This window comes from Talpa europaea (assembly GCF_964194135.1).
Source record: "Talpa europaea genome assembly, chromosome: 12".
Lineage (NCBI taxonomy): Eukaryota > Metazoa > Chordata > Mammalia > Eulipotyphla > Talpidae > Talpa > Talpa europaea.
This window is the reverse complement of record NC_140079.1, coordinates 33,700,627-33,718,230: the sequence shown is the minus strand read 5'-3', so window position 1 is coordinate 33,718,230 and position 17,604 is coordinate 33,700,627. Positions and strand designations below refer to the sequence as shown.

General features: G+C 36.6%; 1 protein-coding gene across 1 annotated transcript in view; it reads right to left on the bottom strand.

Moving 5' to 3' along the window:
- Positions 1-17,604, bottom strand: part of CWF19L2 (CWF19 like cell cycle control factor 2) — a 122,178-nt gene that overhangs the window by 14,226 nt on the left and 90,348 nt on the right. The window contains exons 13-14 of the mRNA XM_084249679.1: positions 10,524-10,736; positions 7,046-7,162 (exon numbers count right to left, since the gene is read on the bottom strand). Coding sequence (XP_084105805.1) covers positions 7,046-7,162; positions 10,524-10,736 — 330 coding nt within the window. The remainder of the gene's footprint in view (positions 1-7,045; positions 7,163-10,523; positions 10,737-17,604) is intronic.

The following is a 17,604-nucleotide window of genomic DNA, read 5'->3' as shown; positions in this document are numbered from 1 at the left end:
TCTTGATATTATCACATGGTTTTTATATTTCTTTTTGTTGATGTGTTGCATTACATTGATTGATTTTCGGAAGTTGAACCATCCTGGTGTCCCTGGAATAAATCCTACTTGGTCGTGGTGAATTATCTTATGGATACATTGTTGGGTTCTGTTAGCAAAGATTTTGTTGAGGATTTTTGCATCAGTGTTCATTAGGGAGATTGTCCTGTAATTTTCTTTTTTTGTGCCGTCTTCATTGGGTTTTGGTATTAGTGTAATGTTGGCTTTGTAGAATGTATTTCGTAGTATTCCTTCTTTTTCAATTTTTTGAAAGAGTTTTTGTAGGATAGGTACTAATTCACTGCTGAACATTTGGTAGAATTCATTTGTGAAGCCGTCTGGGCCTGGGCTTTTGTTTTGGGGGAGTGCTTTGATTACTGCTTCAATTTCGCTGCTTATAATTGGTCTGTTTAGTTCCATTTCTTCTTTGTCCAGCTTTGGGTGATTATATTGTTCTAGGAATTTGTCCATCTCTTCTAGGTTGTTGAATTTGCTTGCGTATAAGTGTTCACAGTAATCTCTGATTATTCTTTTTTTTTTAAAGATTTATTTATTTATTTATATGAGCACTGGGTACAGTCAGAAGCGCGGGAGGGTGAGAGAATTCACCAGAGCCAGAGCAGAGAGCACAAAAGACAGACTGATGAAGCACACTGCCAAGGGGAGCAGCAGGCAGCAGGAGAGGTCTGCGCGCCATGTGGGACCCTCACCCAGTGGCCGGGGATTGAACTGGCACTGCAGAGGCTGAGGACAGCTTCGCAGCCCAGCGCTCAACCGCTGCGCCACCAGGGGAGGCCCTGATTATTCTTTTGATTTCTACTGAGTCTGTTGTGATTTCTCCTCTTTCGTTTATAACCCTATTTATGTGAGTATTCTCTCATTTTTTCTTTGTGGGCCTTGCTAGAGGTTTGTCTATTTTGTTTATTTTTTCAAAGAACCAACTTTTGGTTTCACTGATCTTTTGGATTGTTTTTTTAATTTCTAATTCATTTATTTCTGCTTTGATTTTTATTATTTCCTTTTTTCTACTGGTTTTAGGGTTTTTTTGTTTTTCTTTTTCCAGTTCTTTGAGATATGAGATTACGTTGTTTCTTTGAGTTCTTTCTTGTTTGTTGATGTGAGCCTGTATTGCTATATATTTTCCTCTTATACTGCTTGTGCTGCATCCCATACATTCTGGAAAGTGGTGTCCTCTTTGTCATTGAGCTCAAAGTATTTTTAAATTTCTTCTTTGATGTCCTCATTAGTCCAGTGGTCTTCCAGTAGTGTGGATTTCAATCTCCATGAAGTGGGAGGGTTCCTTGTTTTCTTTTCATGTTTATTTTTAGCTTGATGCCTTTATGATCAGAGAAGATAGTTGGAATAATTTCATCTTCATGTATCTGTTGATGTTTGTCTTGTGGCACAGTTTTGATCAATTCTGGAGAATGATCCATGTGCTCTTGAGAAAAATGTGTAGTTGGATTTTTTTGGGTACAGTGTCCTACAGGTGTCTGTTAAGTCCATGAGTTCTATGTTGTTATTTAGGGCTCTAGGGTCTTTGTTTATTTTTTGTCTTGTTGATCTGTCCATTGGTGAGAGTGGGGTGTTGAAGTCTCCCACTATATATGTATTTTCTTTAATGTCTGTTTTCAGAGCTGATAATAATTGTCTAATATATTTTGGTGCCTCTTCATTTGGTGAGTATATGTTGATGAGTGTTATATCTTCCTGATGTATTGTCCCCTTGATCATAATGGAGCGCCCGCCTATGTCTCTTTTTACCTTTTTTAATTTGAAGTCTGTTTCATCTGATATAAGTATGGCTGTTCCTGACTTCTTTTTTGGTCCATTTGCTAGTAGGATTGTTTTCCAACCTTTTACTTTCAGTCTGTGTTCACCTTTTGTGGTTAAATGTGTTTCCTGGAGACAGCAGAAGGATGGATTTTGTTTTTTAATGCAGCCTGCTACTCTCTGTCTTTTTGTTGATGAGTTTGATCCATTTACATTTAGAGTTAATACTGATATGTTGGCATCTGTATTTGCCATTTTGTTTGTCTTTTTTGTGATTTTATTCCTTGCTTTATTCTGTTCTTCTTGTTCATTCCTCAGTTGGTTTTGGCTTTAGGACTTCTTGTAGAATTTTTTGGAGTGGGGGTTTAGTTGTAATGAATTTCTGGAGTTTCTGTTTGTCAAGAAGGTCCATATTTTTTCTTTGTAGAGGAAGGAGAGCTTTGCAGGGTCAAGTATTCTTGGTTGGCATTTGCTGTCTTGAAGTTGGCTGAATATATTACTCCATTCTCTTCTTGCCCGTAATATTTCTTCAGAGAAGTCTGAAGTTAACCTGATTGGTTTTCCTTTATAAGTTATCTGTTTCTTCCCTCTTGCTATTTTCATTATTTTTTCCTTGTCTTGCAAGCTTTACTGTTATATGTCTTGCTGTAGTTTTCTTTTCATTGTGCTCATTGGGAGTTCATCTTGCTTCTTGTATGTCTATATTCATTTCCTTTTTCATGCTTGGGAAGTTTTCTTCAATTATCTCCTTGAATAATTTCTCAGTTCCTTTGTCTCTCTCCTCACCTTCTGGAATGCCTATAACTCTTACATTTCCTGTCTTCATGGAGTCTGATAATTGTCTTAGAGTCTCCATGCACTGCTTCATTTGCACTTCTCTCTCCTTTTCTCTTTTGGCTCTTTTTATTTCTGTATCTTCGATAGTACTGACCTATTCTTCCATTTCATGGATCTGTTTTTATTGCTTTTCCCAGAGTTCTTTATCTCCTCTAGTAATCTTTTTATCTCCTGCATTTCTTTTCTTTCCTTTCTTAAGGTCTCAATTTCATTCTTCAGTTCAGTGATTATTTGTCTCAAATCATTTTTTTTTTCCTTTTCATTTTCTTTCGCTTTTTAATCTGGATGATTATTAATTCTCTATCTGATAGGCCAAGTTCTTCCATGTCATTGTTGAGCTCTGGTGACTGAATTTCTTTTTGTGGTGTGTCCTCCTGCTGGCTTGCTTGGTTATTTATATTTTTTCTTCTCCCTGTTGTTTGCTTTCTAATTAGTTCTATGTTTTGGGACCTTCTGCCACTGGTGTTGAGGGCATCTTTTTGGAGTGCTCCTTTAGGGGTGTCGGAAACTGTTTACCAGACTGAGACCAGCACTGCTAGGCCAAAACTCCACCAGGGTGTTGATGCTGTGTTGCTGGGCTCTGTCCCTTACAGTTCCCTCCCTTTGTAGTTACTCAGTTCCAACAGGGAATCAACTAGTTGGTGATTTAGTTCTGGTCACGAGGTGGTGCCAAAGACCTGTACTTGCTGACCTGTGCTTTTTCCCAGTGGTTCTCTGAGTAGTGGAGGGGGGCAGAGGGGACCACCTCAACACAGGGGCTCTTATTCAAGCAGGGTGCTGTGTCTGCCCCGTGTTTACCTGGTGTGTGCCCACAGCTGTATGGATCCCACGCTCCAAATTCTGCACTCCAGGTCTCAGTTCCAGGGCTATCAGATCCAAAATGATGGCTATCACCCTGTGCAGTGCTCGCTGCTATGGCGCGTCCCATGCCCCAGTTCCTGTGCCTGGCTCTCTGTTCCAGGATGGGGTCTTGCTCCATGCCTTATTTCCCTCCTTATCCCTGTTTGCGTGGCCCACCCTCTCTCAAAGCCCAAGGGTGTTTTTGGGATCTCTGGTTTCCAACTATAGGGGGTTGGTGATTTATTTCTGGCGGCTAGGTGGCGCCAGAGATCTTTCCCAGTGTCCTTCGGGAACTTTTTTTACCCCATGGGTTGGGGTTATAGCGTGGGGGTGGTGTGGAGCACCTCAATGGCGTTGGGGTGCTGTGTCTGCCCTGTGCCCCACTGTTGTGGGGATCCCATGACCCGAATTTCATGCCCCAGGTCTCAGTTCCAAAGCCCTCAGGTCCAGGACGCAGACTATGGCCCAGTTCAGTGTCTGTAGAAATGTCACCTTTTACACCCTGCTCCCATGTCCAGGCGCCTGGTTTCTGATTACTCAGTGAGAGACATTCACCTCAATGAGGGCTCCCGATCATCTCCCCACAAGCCTAGGTCGCAGGCGCCGGGACCTGGGCAGCCATGATCCACGTATGCTTTTCAAGCTCGCTACTTTTCCGCACAAGCTTACTGACTGGACTTGGGCTATTTGTAGATCTCCGGGGAATCTTTGATTTTCTCTAATGGCATCTGGAGCTGTTTGCTCACCTCCCCATCGATTTCTGCACGTTCTCCACAGTTCCAGTTCACAGGGTATGGCGGCTGAAATAGTTCCTTTCCACTCACAGTCCCACGTAGTTTGTTCTTGATGCGTAGTTTGTTCTTGTTGGTTGTTTTAGTTTTCTGGGTTTTTTTTCCTCCTTTCTGTTGGTCGGAGAGTGCCAACTTTGTGGGTGGGGGAGGGTAGCAGGGTTCTGAGCTTTCCTCCCTTCTAGTCCTCTTTTATGGCAACTTTCTTCTTCGGGCAGTTTGTCAGAGTTACCCGTTTATCTTCCATGTCCCAGTTCTCACAGGGACCTGCTGCTTTTCCTCCCTATTAACTTTTTTTTTATGGGAGGTCTTACTCGCAGCGTTTCCTCGCCACCATGTTGATCCGAGGTCTCCGATTTATAACTTTCTAATTAAACTTTTTTATTATGAGGTATAGATTGCATGTAGAAAAAGTACAGAGAGATCCCATGTACCCTTAACCCATTTTCCTCAATGATAGTTTACAAAACCGTAAGAGAGTACTGCAATAGGATAATGACACTGATATAGTTAAGATACAGAGCAATTCCAACATAAGAATCCCTGCTGTTGAGTTTTTATAAACACACTCACCCCCCCACTCCTTAAACCTTGGCAACCACTAAGTTGTTCTCCATTTCTTTAATTTTGACATTTCAAGAATGTTACATAAATGGCCTCATTTAATACTCTGGGTTGGTTTTCTTAAAACTGAGCATAATTCCCTGGATAGTCAATCAAACCATGGCTGAGACATGTCAAGTTACTAGCACACAGAGACAGAAGTTCAAATTCCCCACAGAGCCTTTTACACCCCAAAATGGGAGAGGCTAATTGTTATTGCTGGATAGGGGATAATCCTTCTTTGCTTGACTCCCTTGGCCTCCATGGACACCTTCCTGGCTAGGAGAGGAAGAAAGGCCTCTTGACCGCACACCTTGAGGTTCCACTGACACCCACAGACACAGGCCAGGCTCAGGACTGCCTGACCTGGATGAGAAAACTGACTCTCAACTTGCTCTTCTCTGGTACCATCCCTCTTAGGGTTGGGGTCCTAGTAACATACACTCTGCTGAGAGAGGAGGGCTAAGTTCCCATTTGGCCTTTGCAGGCATGGGTGGGGGTAGAGTCATAGTTTTTGTTGCCTTGGGTTAAAGAAGAGTGGCTACTGCCTAAAAATTTTCTGTCTTGAAGGGCTGCTTCTTTCTGGTTCTTTGCCCAGAAGAGCAGCTATCTGTTGTAGTTTTTTTGGTCTACACCCATTGATATTTGCAAGTTAAGAGTTTCTTCAGTTCCAAGTCTAGGATAGTTAAGGCAAGAAGAAAACTCAGAGACCTCACCACTGTGTCACTCCTTGGGTCCTATGGCTCCTAGCCAGTCTACCATTTCTTCTCCAACTTTCACAGCTGCCTTATGCTTGAATCATATCTAACATACAAGGTTTTTAGATGTGCTAAGTATGAGGAACAAGATTTCCCAAAAGTCTCCCTAATTATTTCTTACATTTACATCTGGAATTGGGACTACAGCCACAGGCTAAGAATGATATTTTTCCCTCGCTCAATTTTCCATAATGCTTCTGGTTAATATTACCTGGTACACCATATATTTAGGCAAAAAGAAAGATTTTATCTCTATTTTTCACAATACCTGAATTATTTTATATTCATGTACTCAATATCAGTTGAATTAAATAAATTTTCCTTTATACCCCTAAGTGCTTTTCATAAAGATACTTAATTTTTCATAAAAGTACAAAAGATACAGACTAGATCCCTATATTACTTAAAATCTTTTTGGCACTGTATTTTGCTCTAAGTAAGTTTTACATATAAAAATTTTAAAAGACATTCCAGAAATGTTTCAAAATAATTTTGAAACCAAATTTCACACTTACCACTTTATTGGTACTGGCATCCACTACTAAAAAAAAGCCAAATTTTCACACAAAATCGACTTGTATATACTCTTACCCTTCCTTAGTCATAGGTATATTAGTATAATCTGCATGAACTATAACTTATACAGTATAAATTTAAAGATTACAGGTAAGAGATTGAATATTAGTAATTGGAGTCAAAATATCTCCTTTTTTAAGCATCTTTATCATCATGATGCAAACAGCAGTATACTGAAGTCTTACAAGTCTCACTTTTTCTAACTAAGCATCCCTATCACACCTCACTATAAATGTCCAGCATTAGAAAAACAAAAGTTTTCTTCCTTCCTCTTATGATCATAATGAGTGAGGTCCTGAAGTAATTGAGCAGCACTTATACCCATGTAGTCCTTTTCTATCTCTTAAGAATCAGCCATAAAAACAAACCCCTCAATCCTAGGGCCAGGTTATGAAGGGAAAAGTGTTAAGGAAAAAATATGATAATAAAATCACAGCAGCAGACATAGGACAATATTGTAACTGCTAAATATAAACATCTCACTTCATAATTTATTTTTTTATTATCTGAAACATCTCTCCTTTTGGTTGTGATTTATTATTTTACTGTGGTAAGAATGAGTATCTCATATTCCACATAAGAACAGATTAGAAATTCCATGCTGATATTTTTAGGTAAAAACAATTATTACTTTCTCAGTTAATAACTTAGCAAAGTTTTCAAAACATGGAATACAAAAAAAATTAAAAAGGAATAAACATGATGTTCAGATCTGGAAATTTATTCAAATGATTGAGTACAGAAAGCAAAATCACTAGATGAAAGTATAGAACCTGTTGGAAGGTATCATAATAGTTTGCAAAAACTGCTCTTGAGCATTATTGTGCCAACCTGAATTTCCTCCCAGATATCTTCATCCAACAAGGTAGCTGCTCGATGGTGCTGCAAAGGGACTATCAGGCAGTGGCCTTCAGTAAGAGAACGGAAGTTGGGTAAACACAAATAAACCTATGGGAGAAGAAATCCAAAGGTGAAATGTTTTTTGCCATTTATTCTGATCTAACAAAAAAAAGCCCCTCATAGAGACCCATGGCTAATATTAGTAAGGCACAGCTGGTTATGAGCAGTGTTTTTTACTGTAATATTTTTAAAGATATTTAATTTTTTAAAAATATTTTGAAAGCCATAAGGATAACTCTTAATAAACTGGAAATATTGAGCACAAGCCTCAATTTTAACTGTTCTACAACAAAAATTAAGTTTACCCTAGAGTAGGGCAGAATCAAGGACACTTTATCCTTGATCTGAGGAAACTATGTGCTTTGAAATAATATAATTTTTTAAAAAATAAAAAGACACACACCCTGGTAGAGAAATCTAACTTAGACCTATTAATTAGGCCTTCAGTCTCTCATTGGGTAAGAAAATTAAGAGATAAAAGGCAATCACCTGTATTTTACTGCTCTGAATAAGCTTTATTTGTATACCTACATATATTACGTACAAACGGATGCTATTTTTCTATTACACACAGTCTTTTTAAAAATATAACTAGTATGCAGGTAGTGAGTAAGCATGTTTTCTTAAAGACTATAAATGGTATTCTATAAAAGAGCTTGATCTTATTTTCTGTTTGGTTTGAGTTAGAAATATTTTGTGCATAAGTATTTGTTCATTTAACAAATAATGCAAACAGAAAATTTTGCTTAGAGGCCAAAGTAGGAATAGATAAGGATATTTATCTAAATTTATGGCAAAATCACAACTATACTCACAATTAAAAACATTCTCAGTACTGATTCTTTCATGTTAACAGATGTACTACACTAATGTAACACCACCAGAGAAAACTACGAGTGGGGTATAGGAAACTGTACTATCTGCTCAAGTTTTCCGTAAGTCTAAAGATGTTCTAAAAAATAACATTTTTTGTTTTTTTTTTTTTTTAATAAGGAGTGTTAAGACAAGGAGATGTAGCGATGATTTTTATTTAAAGAAAAGGAAGGAGAAGGCAGGGATAGATGATGACCAGAAACTTACTAGACTAACTCTGCTGAGTGGCAGTAATAGATTCATTCACACAGTTGGATTTAAGACATTGAAATACTGTCTATTATTTCCACTTTAAGGCTAAGTCCCCACAGAAACTAATAATCACATATGATTAACTCAGGTAATAACTACAATTTGCTATTGTTTATTCAGATTAGTTAAATAACCTATTAACTACAGATGATGGATACGCAGGCAGTGATTGTAGGAAGTGGATAAAATTGCTTCTAATCAATTATTTCAAATATTTCTGTATTAAAATATTCATAGATTAAAGGCTAAAGCTGGATGGTAGAGTTTAGAGCAAAGATGACATAGTAAAGGAGAAAGGAGAGCTACAAATAGTTTTAAAATGATAATAGAATGGAAATACTAGTCCAAAAGAGAAGTGACCAATGAACTCTCAGCAAGTTGAAGGCAAACAAGTGTTTAATAGAAATGACAAACAAAAAAATGTGACTTTCCCTACAGGAGAAAAATTGAGAAGAAAGGTAAAAAGGAATATATGAGTAAGAACACCTTGAAGAAAGGGAAATGTCTCTTTACTGATCAACGGTTTCTTCTGACCAGTGAAGTAACAAATGCCCACTGTGGAATTTGAAATAGGAGGTTAACAAAAGGTGGGTACACATAACAACTATGTGCTTCTCTGCACCCAACCTGTCTTCCTTGTGCACTAGGAGAAAAGAGATCATTGAAAAACCCCAAACTTCTAAGGCACTGTAGGAAGACTTAGTGTTACTTTCTGTCTGATATTCTTAACTTTATTTTTAAATGTAGGGAATGAAATACTTATATATAATGTCATAAATACAAAAATGTCTTATATAAAGGTCTGAGAAAAAAATTAGAAAAATTAACACAATTAGTTTAAAAGTGGCTTTTTCCTTTAAAAAAAAAATTTTTTTTCATTTACCTTTTTGATAAAGCATGGAGGAAAAGAAAGAGAAGAAAAAGAAGGGTTTGGAGACAAAGTAAAAGAAATCAAAATCCAAACGGATATACTGTCTCAATGACCTCAAGACACCACTGAGGGAAAAGAGAAGCCAATGACTTTTTCTGCACACACAGGAGGGAGGAAAAAACAGGAAGCGGGGAGAGGAGAGAACACAGCAAACATATCAAATAACTATGAGTAGCCCTCAAATTATCAGTTCCTGACAGTAGCATTCATTCTGTTCACATCCTTTCCTTCACTTTTCTTACTCAACCCACTCCACTAGCCTCTTTCTTTTCCACGTAAAGGAACAAAAAAAAGTTCATTTCCTCTTAGAGCTTTGTATTCATAGAAGCCCCTTCCTGAAACATTATTCATTCATATTTTAATTTAGTTGCTTGCTCCTTCCCATCTTTCATATCTTCACTAATATACCTTCTCACAAAATCTTTTGTATCACTTCTCCAAAAATACTTTCCTATCAATTTATCTCATTTCCTTTATTTATTTGCTTTTTAACAATTACAACAATTTAAAGAAATTTTAACAATTTCTTAAATCAGTGGAAATGATACAGTTCTATCCTATTTCACTAGAAAGAGGATACAAGTTCCATAAGTTTCTCTGATTCTCTGCTGTTCTCTAGTGACTAATTTGAGTTTGGCATACATCAAGCACACAGTAATTATTTATTTAAGATGGAAATCAAATTGCTGAATATTAATTCAAAGACATGGAAGCAAGTACTACAAACAAACACACGGTATACAAATGAGCTATATGTGTGGGATACAAGGGAGGCAGAAGTTATCTCTGTTCTCATGGAACTTACAGATTATAGATGAAGAGACTTACTAAACAATAAAACAAAAAATAACACATGTGAACTTTTTCAAATTATGAGATGGTCCATGAAAAATGAAATGAATTCTATGAGAAAGGGGAAGAAATTATATTAGATTCAGTATCTCTGAGGTGATTTTAATGCTGAGAACCAAATGCAGTCATGAAAAGGAGGTCACGCTGCGGTTGAGTGGCAGAGCCAGAATCTCAGTGTGGGGTGTCTGGTTCCAAACTCCTGGGCCTTCATCACACCCACTACAGCTGCTCTAAAAAGGAGAATCACACAAAATGTGAGGACTTCGTGTCATTTCAGTATTTGGTCTCACACTATTGAAGACTGTAAAATCATGGAAACTTAGAAAACAAATATATTTGAAACACAGACTAAGCTTAGATTCCTTAAGAATCTTATACAAGAATAAGAAGCAGCAAATCTACATCTATCACTAAGTCTTCTCCTTAAGGCAATAAATGTTCTATGCCTATTGTTTCCCTATTAAAAGAGTATTTTCCCTTTTAAAATGGTAGGGTTCTTACCTTAACACCTATTGCAACAATAAGGTGCTTGGGAAATTGAGAGCTGTCAAAACAATAGAGACATTTTTCCATTTGTGCAGCGAGACTCTGGTGTTCAGCAATAGCTTTTTTCCTCTGATTTGCTTCCTCTTCACCAAAATGTCCTTTCTCAGCTGCTTTGGAGATGAACATGTCATCCAGAGTATAATAGTCCCCATCTGTTTTTCCCATAAACTGAAAAATCAAAATAACAGGGGGTAGGAGGGTAAAGGTGGAGGTTAAGATTTTATTGTACTGACACATACTACCATGTCCTATTTGTAAGTTCTATGATAAAACTCTTACATTAAAAAGAGAAAAAGAAAACTTAAAATTTGAGTTTATCCCCAAGGCTCACTCTATGGTAGTCATCATCATTGATGTCGTCATTGTCATCATCATCATAATCATCACAGGTAAGGTTCACTGACTAGTAAGTACTCGAAATTCTATGGAGATTTGATTGTTTTATACTCCCTGTGGGTGAGGAATCATTATAACTTCCATTTAAAAGATAAGGAACATGAACCTCTAAGAGATGAACTACTTTTATTTTAAGTTAGCATACACCCTATACAGAAAAACAAAATATTTTTCAACTCTATCTCTAGGTACCTTCCCCATGTCTCCCCCACAATAAGCAGTAGTCAAGATGATACTTTTCAGACACAAGACACAATTTTATACACTTATGTCTCTGTCCATAGTAAGATGCTAACCCATGCCTGCCTAACCTTGGGCTCTGTCTAATTTCCTCATTTACAATAGTGCTAACAGTGCCATCTATCTTACAAGTGTTGTGATCAATTCGTCAGTTTGAGGAGTCTCATACATATTTCCTAGAATTCCCTTTTATTTATGTGTTTGTGTTTAGGGTGGGAACAGAAGAGATAGATTCTGATGGGAGTCTTGGGAAGGAGAAATGAATCAGAAATCAATCATTTTAGAGTTTGCATTATTGCTCATTCACCCCCTGATATAAGGCTGCAAGTGGGATGGATCTGCAACTGCTACACCATTCTCTCCAACCTCCTTCAGCTTCTCTGACTTCTGGCCCAGTTTCTTTAGCTCTGGCCTCTATAGAACATCCATACCACAAGGTCAGAGGCAACAATAACTGACATGTGATAATGTCCAACCTCGAGGGCTTCAGCCCATGCTTGTGGGTTCCACCTTGTTCTCCCCATCTTTACATTCATTTTTCCTTCCCAAGTACCTGCTCTCTTGACTGAAATCTCCAACATTTGATACGGTCTTAAATAAACTACCAAGTCAGTTACCACAATTACACAAGTTCAAATCCCTATAAGAAACCATATGTGGGTCTCTATTTCTCCAACTGATACAGATTCACCCTCCTACAAAGAACAGTAATGAGCTACTTTTGTTCAGGGCCTCTGCTTGTAAAACCGTTTTTCAAGAATGTTCCAAGAATATTACTAGTTGTAATATTATTAACCACTGTTCAAAAAGAGTATATAACAGTTCATGAAATTCAGACATTTTAAATGTCAACTGTATGGCCAAAAAGTAATGTAATATTAAGTAAAACTACTTCTTTAGTGCTCCTAAATACCAGATCCAGTAACAATCCCTTAGACTAATCTGAAACTTTAGCATGCCTAACTACTTAAAATACATAATCCTTTCTAGCCCTATCCATGTTGCTGCAAATTGCATTCAGAAGCACTGTTGACAAAGGATACAAAGTCCAAAGATAAAGTTACACACCTGTCTTCTTTGGTCCTATGACCTGATTGCTGTATTATAGAAAAGTCCTAAAATTTTGCAAACGCATGAACCCATCCAGTGAACTGGCTCTTCAACACCATTAGAAAACCTGCTTTCCATGGTGGCCATATCAGATCACCATCAAACCTCACACTCTCCAGCACCTTCCCTTCTTGCTCTCAATAGATGACTTTATTTTTTTTTAATTATTTCAAATTGTATTTATGGCAGAAAAATGCCATTTTGGTGAGAAAATGTTTCCATAACATTTTCCATAACATATTATTAAAATCTATCATTATAAATGAAGTTTTTGTAGTTTAGGTTGACAAAAAAAATAGGTGCCACTAAAATAGAAAGAAATGAGAGAAAAATATATTTGAATATAAAGATAATATGGGGCCTCCCTGGTGGTGCAGGCAGTTGAGCGCAGCTCTGTGAAGCTGTCCGCAGCCTCCGCTGGCCTCGGAGCAACCCACATGGCGTGCAGACCTCTCCTGTCTCGCCCGCTGCTCCCCTCAGCAGTGTATTTTTTTTTTCTTTTTTTGGTTTTTCCATTTGTTCATTTATTTAAAAAATTATTTATTTATGCATATAAGACTTTAAAGAGAAAATCTGAAATAAGAATTTCCTCATCTTTCTACCACCAAATCCCAAATCTACAAATTGTTTTTTTAAATCTATATATAATATATATATTAATTACATCATTGTTCATTTTTGTACAGTGTATGTTTGTATGCTTTCTCCTTTCAGGTATATTCCCTGTAAATTTCCCACCAACAATTCACCCATGAACCAATACCATAGTCCCTTGTGCTCTTCTCTCCCCTGTTTTGATTCCTCTACCTTCCACTTCCTTGCAGAATGTCTCTGATTTATAGTTGCCAGATAATCATTTATTTATTATTATTATTTCTCCCCCCCCCCAATCCCTTACTTGGTTCCCCTATATTCCTCCTATAAGTGAAACTATTCAATATTTTTCTTTTTCCTTCTGGCTTATTTCACTAAGCACAATGCCTTCTAGCCTATTCATGTTGCTGCAAATGAGTTTATCTTTTTGATTGTTGAATAGTATCCCATTGTGTATACACACCACATCTTCTTGATCCAGTCATCTATTTTTGGGCATTTGGGTTATTTCCATATATTACCTATTGTAAATAGTGCTGCAATAAACATAGGGGAGCAGGTATCCTTTGAATTATTGCCAGACCCACAAAGTGCATAGCAAATAAGTGGCTTGTATTTCCCTTCTGCTGCCAGGGATGAGCACATGTACTCCTGTTTGTGGATTCACAGCATCTTCCTCAGGTGTGCATTGGACCAACCCCTGGGTCTTCTGCTCAGATACACCACCACATTCCTCCCTCCTCTCCTTTACCATTAGTCTTTCTTTCTCTTGCCAACAACGCTGTCAAATCTGAATTTATACATTTAATTAAGCAAATGAAAGATTCCTCTATTTTAAACATTCTTTTGAAATACACATCCTTACATGTATTTGACTTCTATCACAGTCAAAGCTAAACTGCTTGGATGAATTGTTCAGAGCAAATAAGAAAGCAGTCAAGATTTTATTAAACAGTGACTGATAACTGTTAATAATGTGGGAGATGTCAAACTATGACTTATGTTTAGAATACAACCATTATTACTTTATTAACTAGTAGAATAAGTCTTTCTGAACAAATGTCCAAATATTTAAGGGCTTACCATTTAAATATAAAAATATTTAATGAACACATTTTGAAAGGAAATGTTCCCAAAAAGTATTATCAACCTTTCTGCCTTTTAAAACAAAACATATGGAAATTAATTTAATTTTCTCCTGATAATACATGATAATTATTGAGAAAATTACTATAATGTTTCATAGTTCAGGAATGGCCCTCTAGAGGGCTGGTCGTTTCTATGCTAGCTCTATCAACTAAAACTTCCAAGACTTTTAGATATTGCTATAAGCATTTCTCCTTGTGGTAGTCTGTGCTCCTACCTCTAATTTGCCATTTTTATTATACTTCTGGTCTGAAACTAGATTATCAAGTACACTAGAATTACAGAGAAAAGTAGGGCTCCAGTAGCATCTTATCCCTGTAATCAGTATATAACCTTAGAGCAAAAAATAGAGAAGCCAGCCTACAATCTACATTAGCATCAAGAGAACAGATACAAAATACCACATTTTAAAACCATGACAAATCATGGCAATGGGATTCCATTGCTTCTATTCCTTGGCCTACCATGACATCCTAGCTCGAAGTGACTTTTTAAATCCTGTTCCTTCTACTGCCAATTGCCATTCACAGACTGCCTTGTGATGTTAAAATATTCACAATAATCTGTTACAGGAAGAAAGTAAGGAAAATGTATACATACATTTCTTAAATTAACTGAAGATTATTTAAAAGCCAAAGACATGACAAGGTATCATTTTTCAAAGTGGAATTAAAACCAACTTGGTAAACACAAAGAAGAGCAAATGATTATGTAAGACAACATAATTAACTGGTTTTGGTCTTTACCTTATATACTCATATATGTGAAGTACCATATTAACTCACTCTTCAACAAATAATTAAAACCCTTGTTCTCCATAAAGAACCAGTATCATTATCACCTAGTTTACTGAAAACAATACTGATTTTATGAGATGACTAGATATATACCCATGCTTCCATTACTCATATAACTACCAAATAAGTATATAATGAAGTCAACATACTTTGATGTACAACCTACTGATCATTAAATAACCATTAAGTTTAAGCTGAGAAAAAATTCTCACATGAAATATATCCTGCTATAGCAACTCTAAGCTGACAACTATTTTTAAAAATTGCTCTCCTGCTAAATCATGAACCAATACAACGCTACCAAGTCAGCAGCTAAACAGATACACTGAACAGATAATAATTTTAGCTATTAACAAAGCCTATTTTGGGGAAGGGGGGAGTGGAGGAGGAGGACAAAACAAGACAAGCCAATGGAATACCATTAAATCATATCAAAATTTCATGAGGTAACATAACACGTTTTTCATTTCCAGATAATATAAGTTGATTTCTTAAGTTGATTTCTGACTTGTTATCCTGTTCCTCATAAAACATATGAAAATTAAAACTAATGTATTAGAGATGCAAGTTCTTATGACACAAGAATGAGTCACTCTTTCATATGTAACTGTTTTCTTCCAGGAAGAGACACACACACACAAATTATCATGCCCTAGGAAAAGAGAAGAAATCACTGATGTTGAATCACAGAATTAAGGAAACCTCATCTTAAACACTGAAAATGAAAGTGGCTATTTCTGATGTTATAAGAAGCCTAAAAGATTGATCTATCAATAACCAAAACTCAGGACAGTCTTTAATTCCACACTCTCTTACTTATCTAAGTAAATAAAATGTTATTTAATGTTAGCTTTAACATAGGGGCAATGATTTTTATTCGAAACACTGTTAATCAATCACTATCACACTTATTTTCTGTATGTATAATGTAACACCAAGCTACTGAACAGCACGGGGAAAGTGCTTTTATTTTTTTCCATTATAATCTGTTTAATACCTTTAAAAAGACTATTCAACAAGATTTATTCACTCTTATTTTTGAAAAAATTGGAATTGCATGATTTTAAGTTTACTTTTCCAGTATACTACTATGGCCTTATTGGAGAATTATTCTGGCTTCAGTGAGGCAGAGTTAAGAAAGAACTGGACAAAGATAAGCAACGATGGTAAAACTTTTAGGAGGCTATTTCTCTACCTCCTGAGAAATTACAGTAGCAACAGGAATGAAAGGTAGTAGACTGATTAGGATGGAGGACAAGACAGATTTGATATGGAAAATGAAGAAGAGAAGTGTGAGTGCCTGCCAGTTATCTGACCTAGCTGGAACAGTAGTGCCATTACTGATAAAGGAAACACTGAAAACAAACTGGGTTTGGGAAAGGGGTATGTGATCACTGGCAAGCTACTGAGTACCTCTCAGAAACAGTTTTTGCTTATTAAATGGGGTTATTAATACCACTGCTGTGAGATATTTATAAGCATCAATACATGTAAAGCACCTGATACAGAACAAGTCCTTAAAAAACAGTACATTTTATTATGTTCCTCAGATTCTCTCAGAGCAGGGTTCTCACTGGGGTACATTAGCAATGTCTGGGGACATTTCCAGTTGTCACAAGATAGGTAGCTGGGAATGCTCTGGCATCTCCTAGGTGGAGGCCCAACGTGCTGCTAAACATTCTACCATACACAGAAGTCCTCCCCCAATAAAGAGAGAGCCAGCCTAAAATGTCCAGTGTGCCAAGGCTGAGAAACCCTATTCCAGAGGGACTGTTATTAAAGTAGTGCAGCAAGCACAATTCTTTGTATTCACTAATAATAACAACCATGCACATAAACTGAGGAGTCAGATTCTCTTTAATCAAGAAAAAAGTTTTCAAATTCAAGTCTGGAAATGAAAGAAGTTTAGCTAATTAATAGCAAAGATACTTAATGTACAAAAAAATGCTAAGTGCCTTATAACCATGAAAACTAATTTATTTTCCTATTTTGATGATTGAGCAAAAAAAACTGAACTGTAACAAACTGGAATCACATATATACAGATACTCAGGAAAACTCACAGAGGCTCATGAAAACTCAATGTATTTTTAGCATCATTATATAGAAACAATGCTTTACAGCAAATATATTTAGTTTAGCACTACTGCACAGGGATTACTATCAAAGAAAAATAATTGCAATCTAATTCTTATAAAACATCTCAAGTTTTATGGCTATTTTTAAATAAAAATTTTAATCAAAACTGTAAAATCATCCTTTACATTCCAAGCCCTCAGATTTAATGGAGAAAGATAAATTTGTTGATGGAATAAAAATTTCATAAATTTTGGACATTCTTTCCCTTCACAAAGAAAAATGAATATTTAAATTGCACTAAACCTGTATTCCCAATTATCAACAATTGAAACTTAGCAGGTCAAAATTGGAGGACACTGCCTCTAAATTTTCATACAGTCTCACCAGGATCAAAAACTAGGACCTGACCACAGAGAGATACCACTGCACACCCATTAGGACAACTGCAATGAGAAACAAACATAAAACAAAACAGAAAAACATTGGCAAGAACATGGAGAAACTGGAACACTTGTATATTACTGGTGGGAATGTAAAATGTTGAAACCACTGTGGGAAAGAGTTTGGTGACTGCCAGAATCCAACAATTCCACATCTAGATATAAATCCAAAAGAATAGAAAGTGACTCAAACAGAAAGTACTTGTATATCAATGTTCATAGTAGTAGCATTTG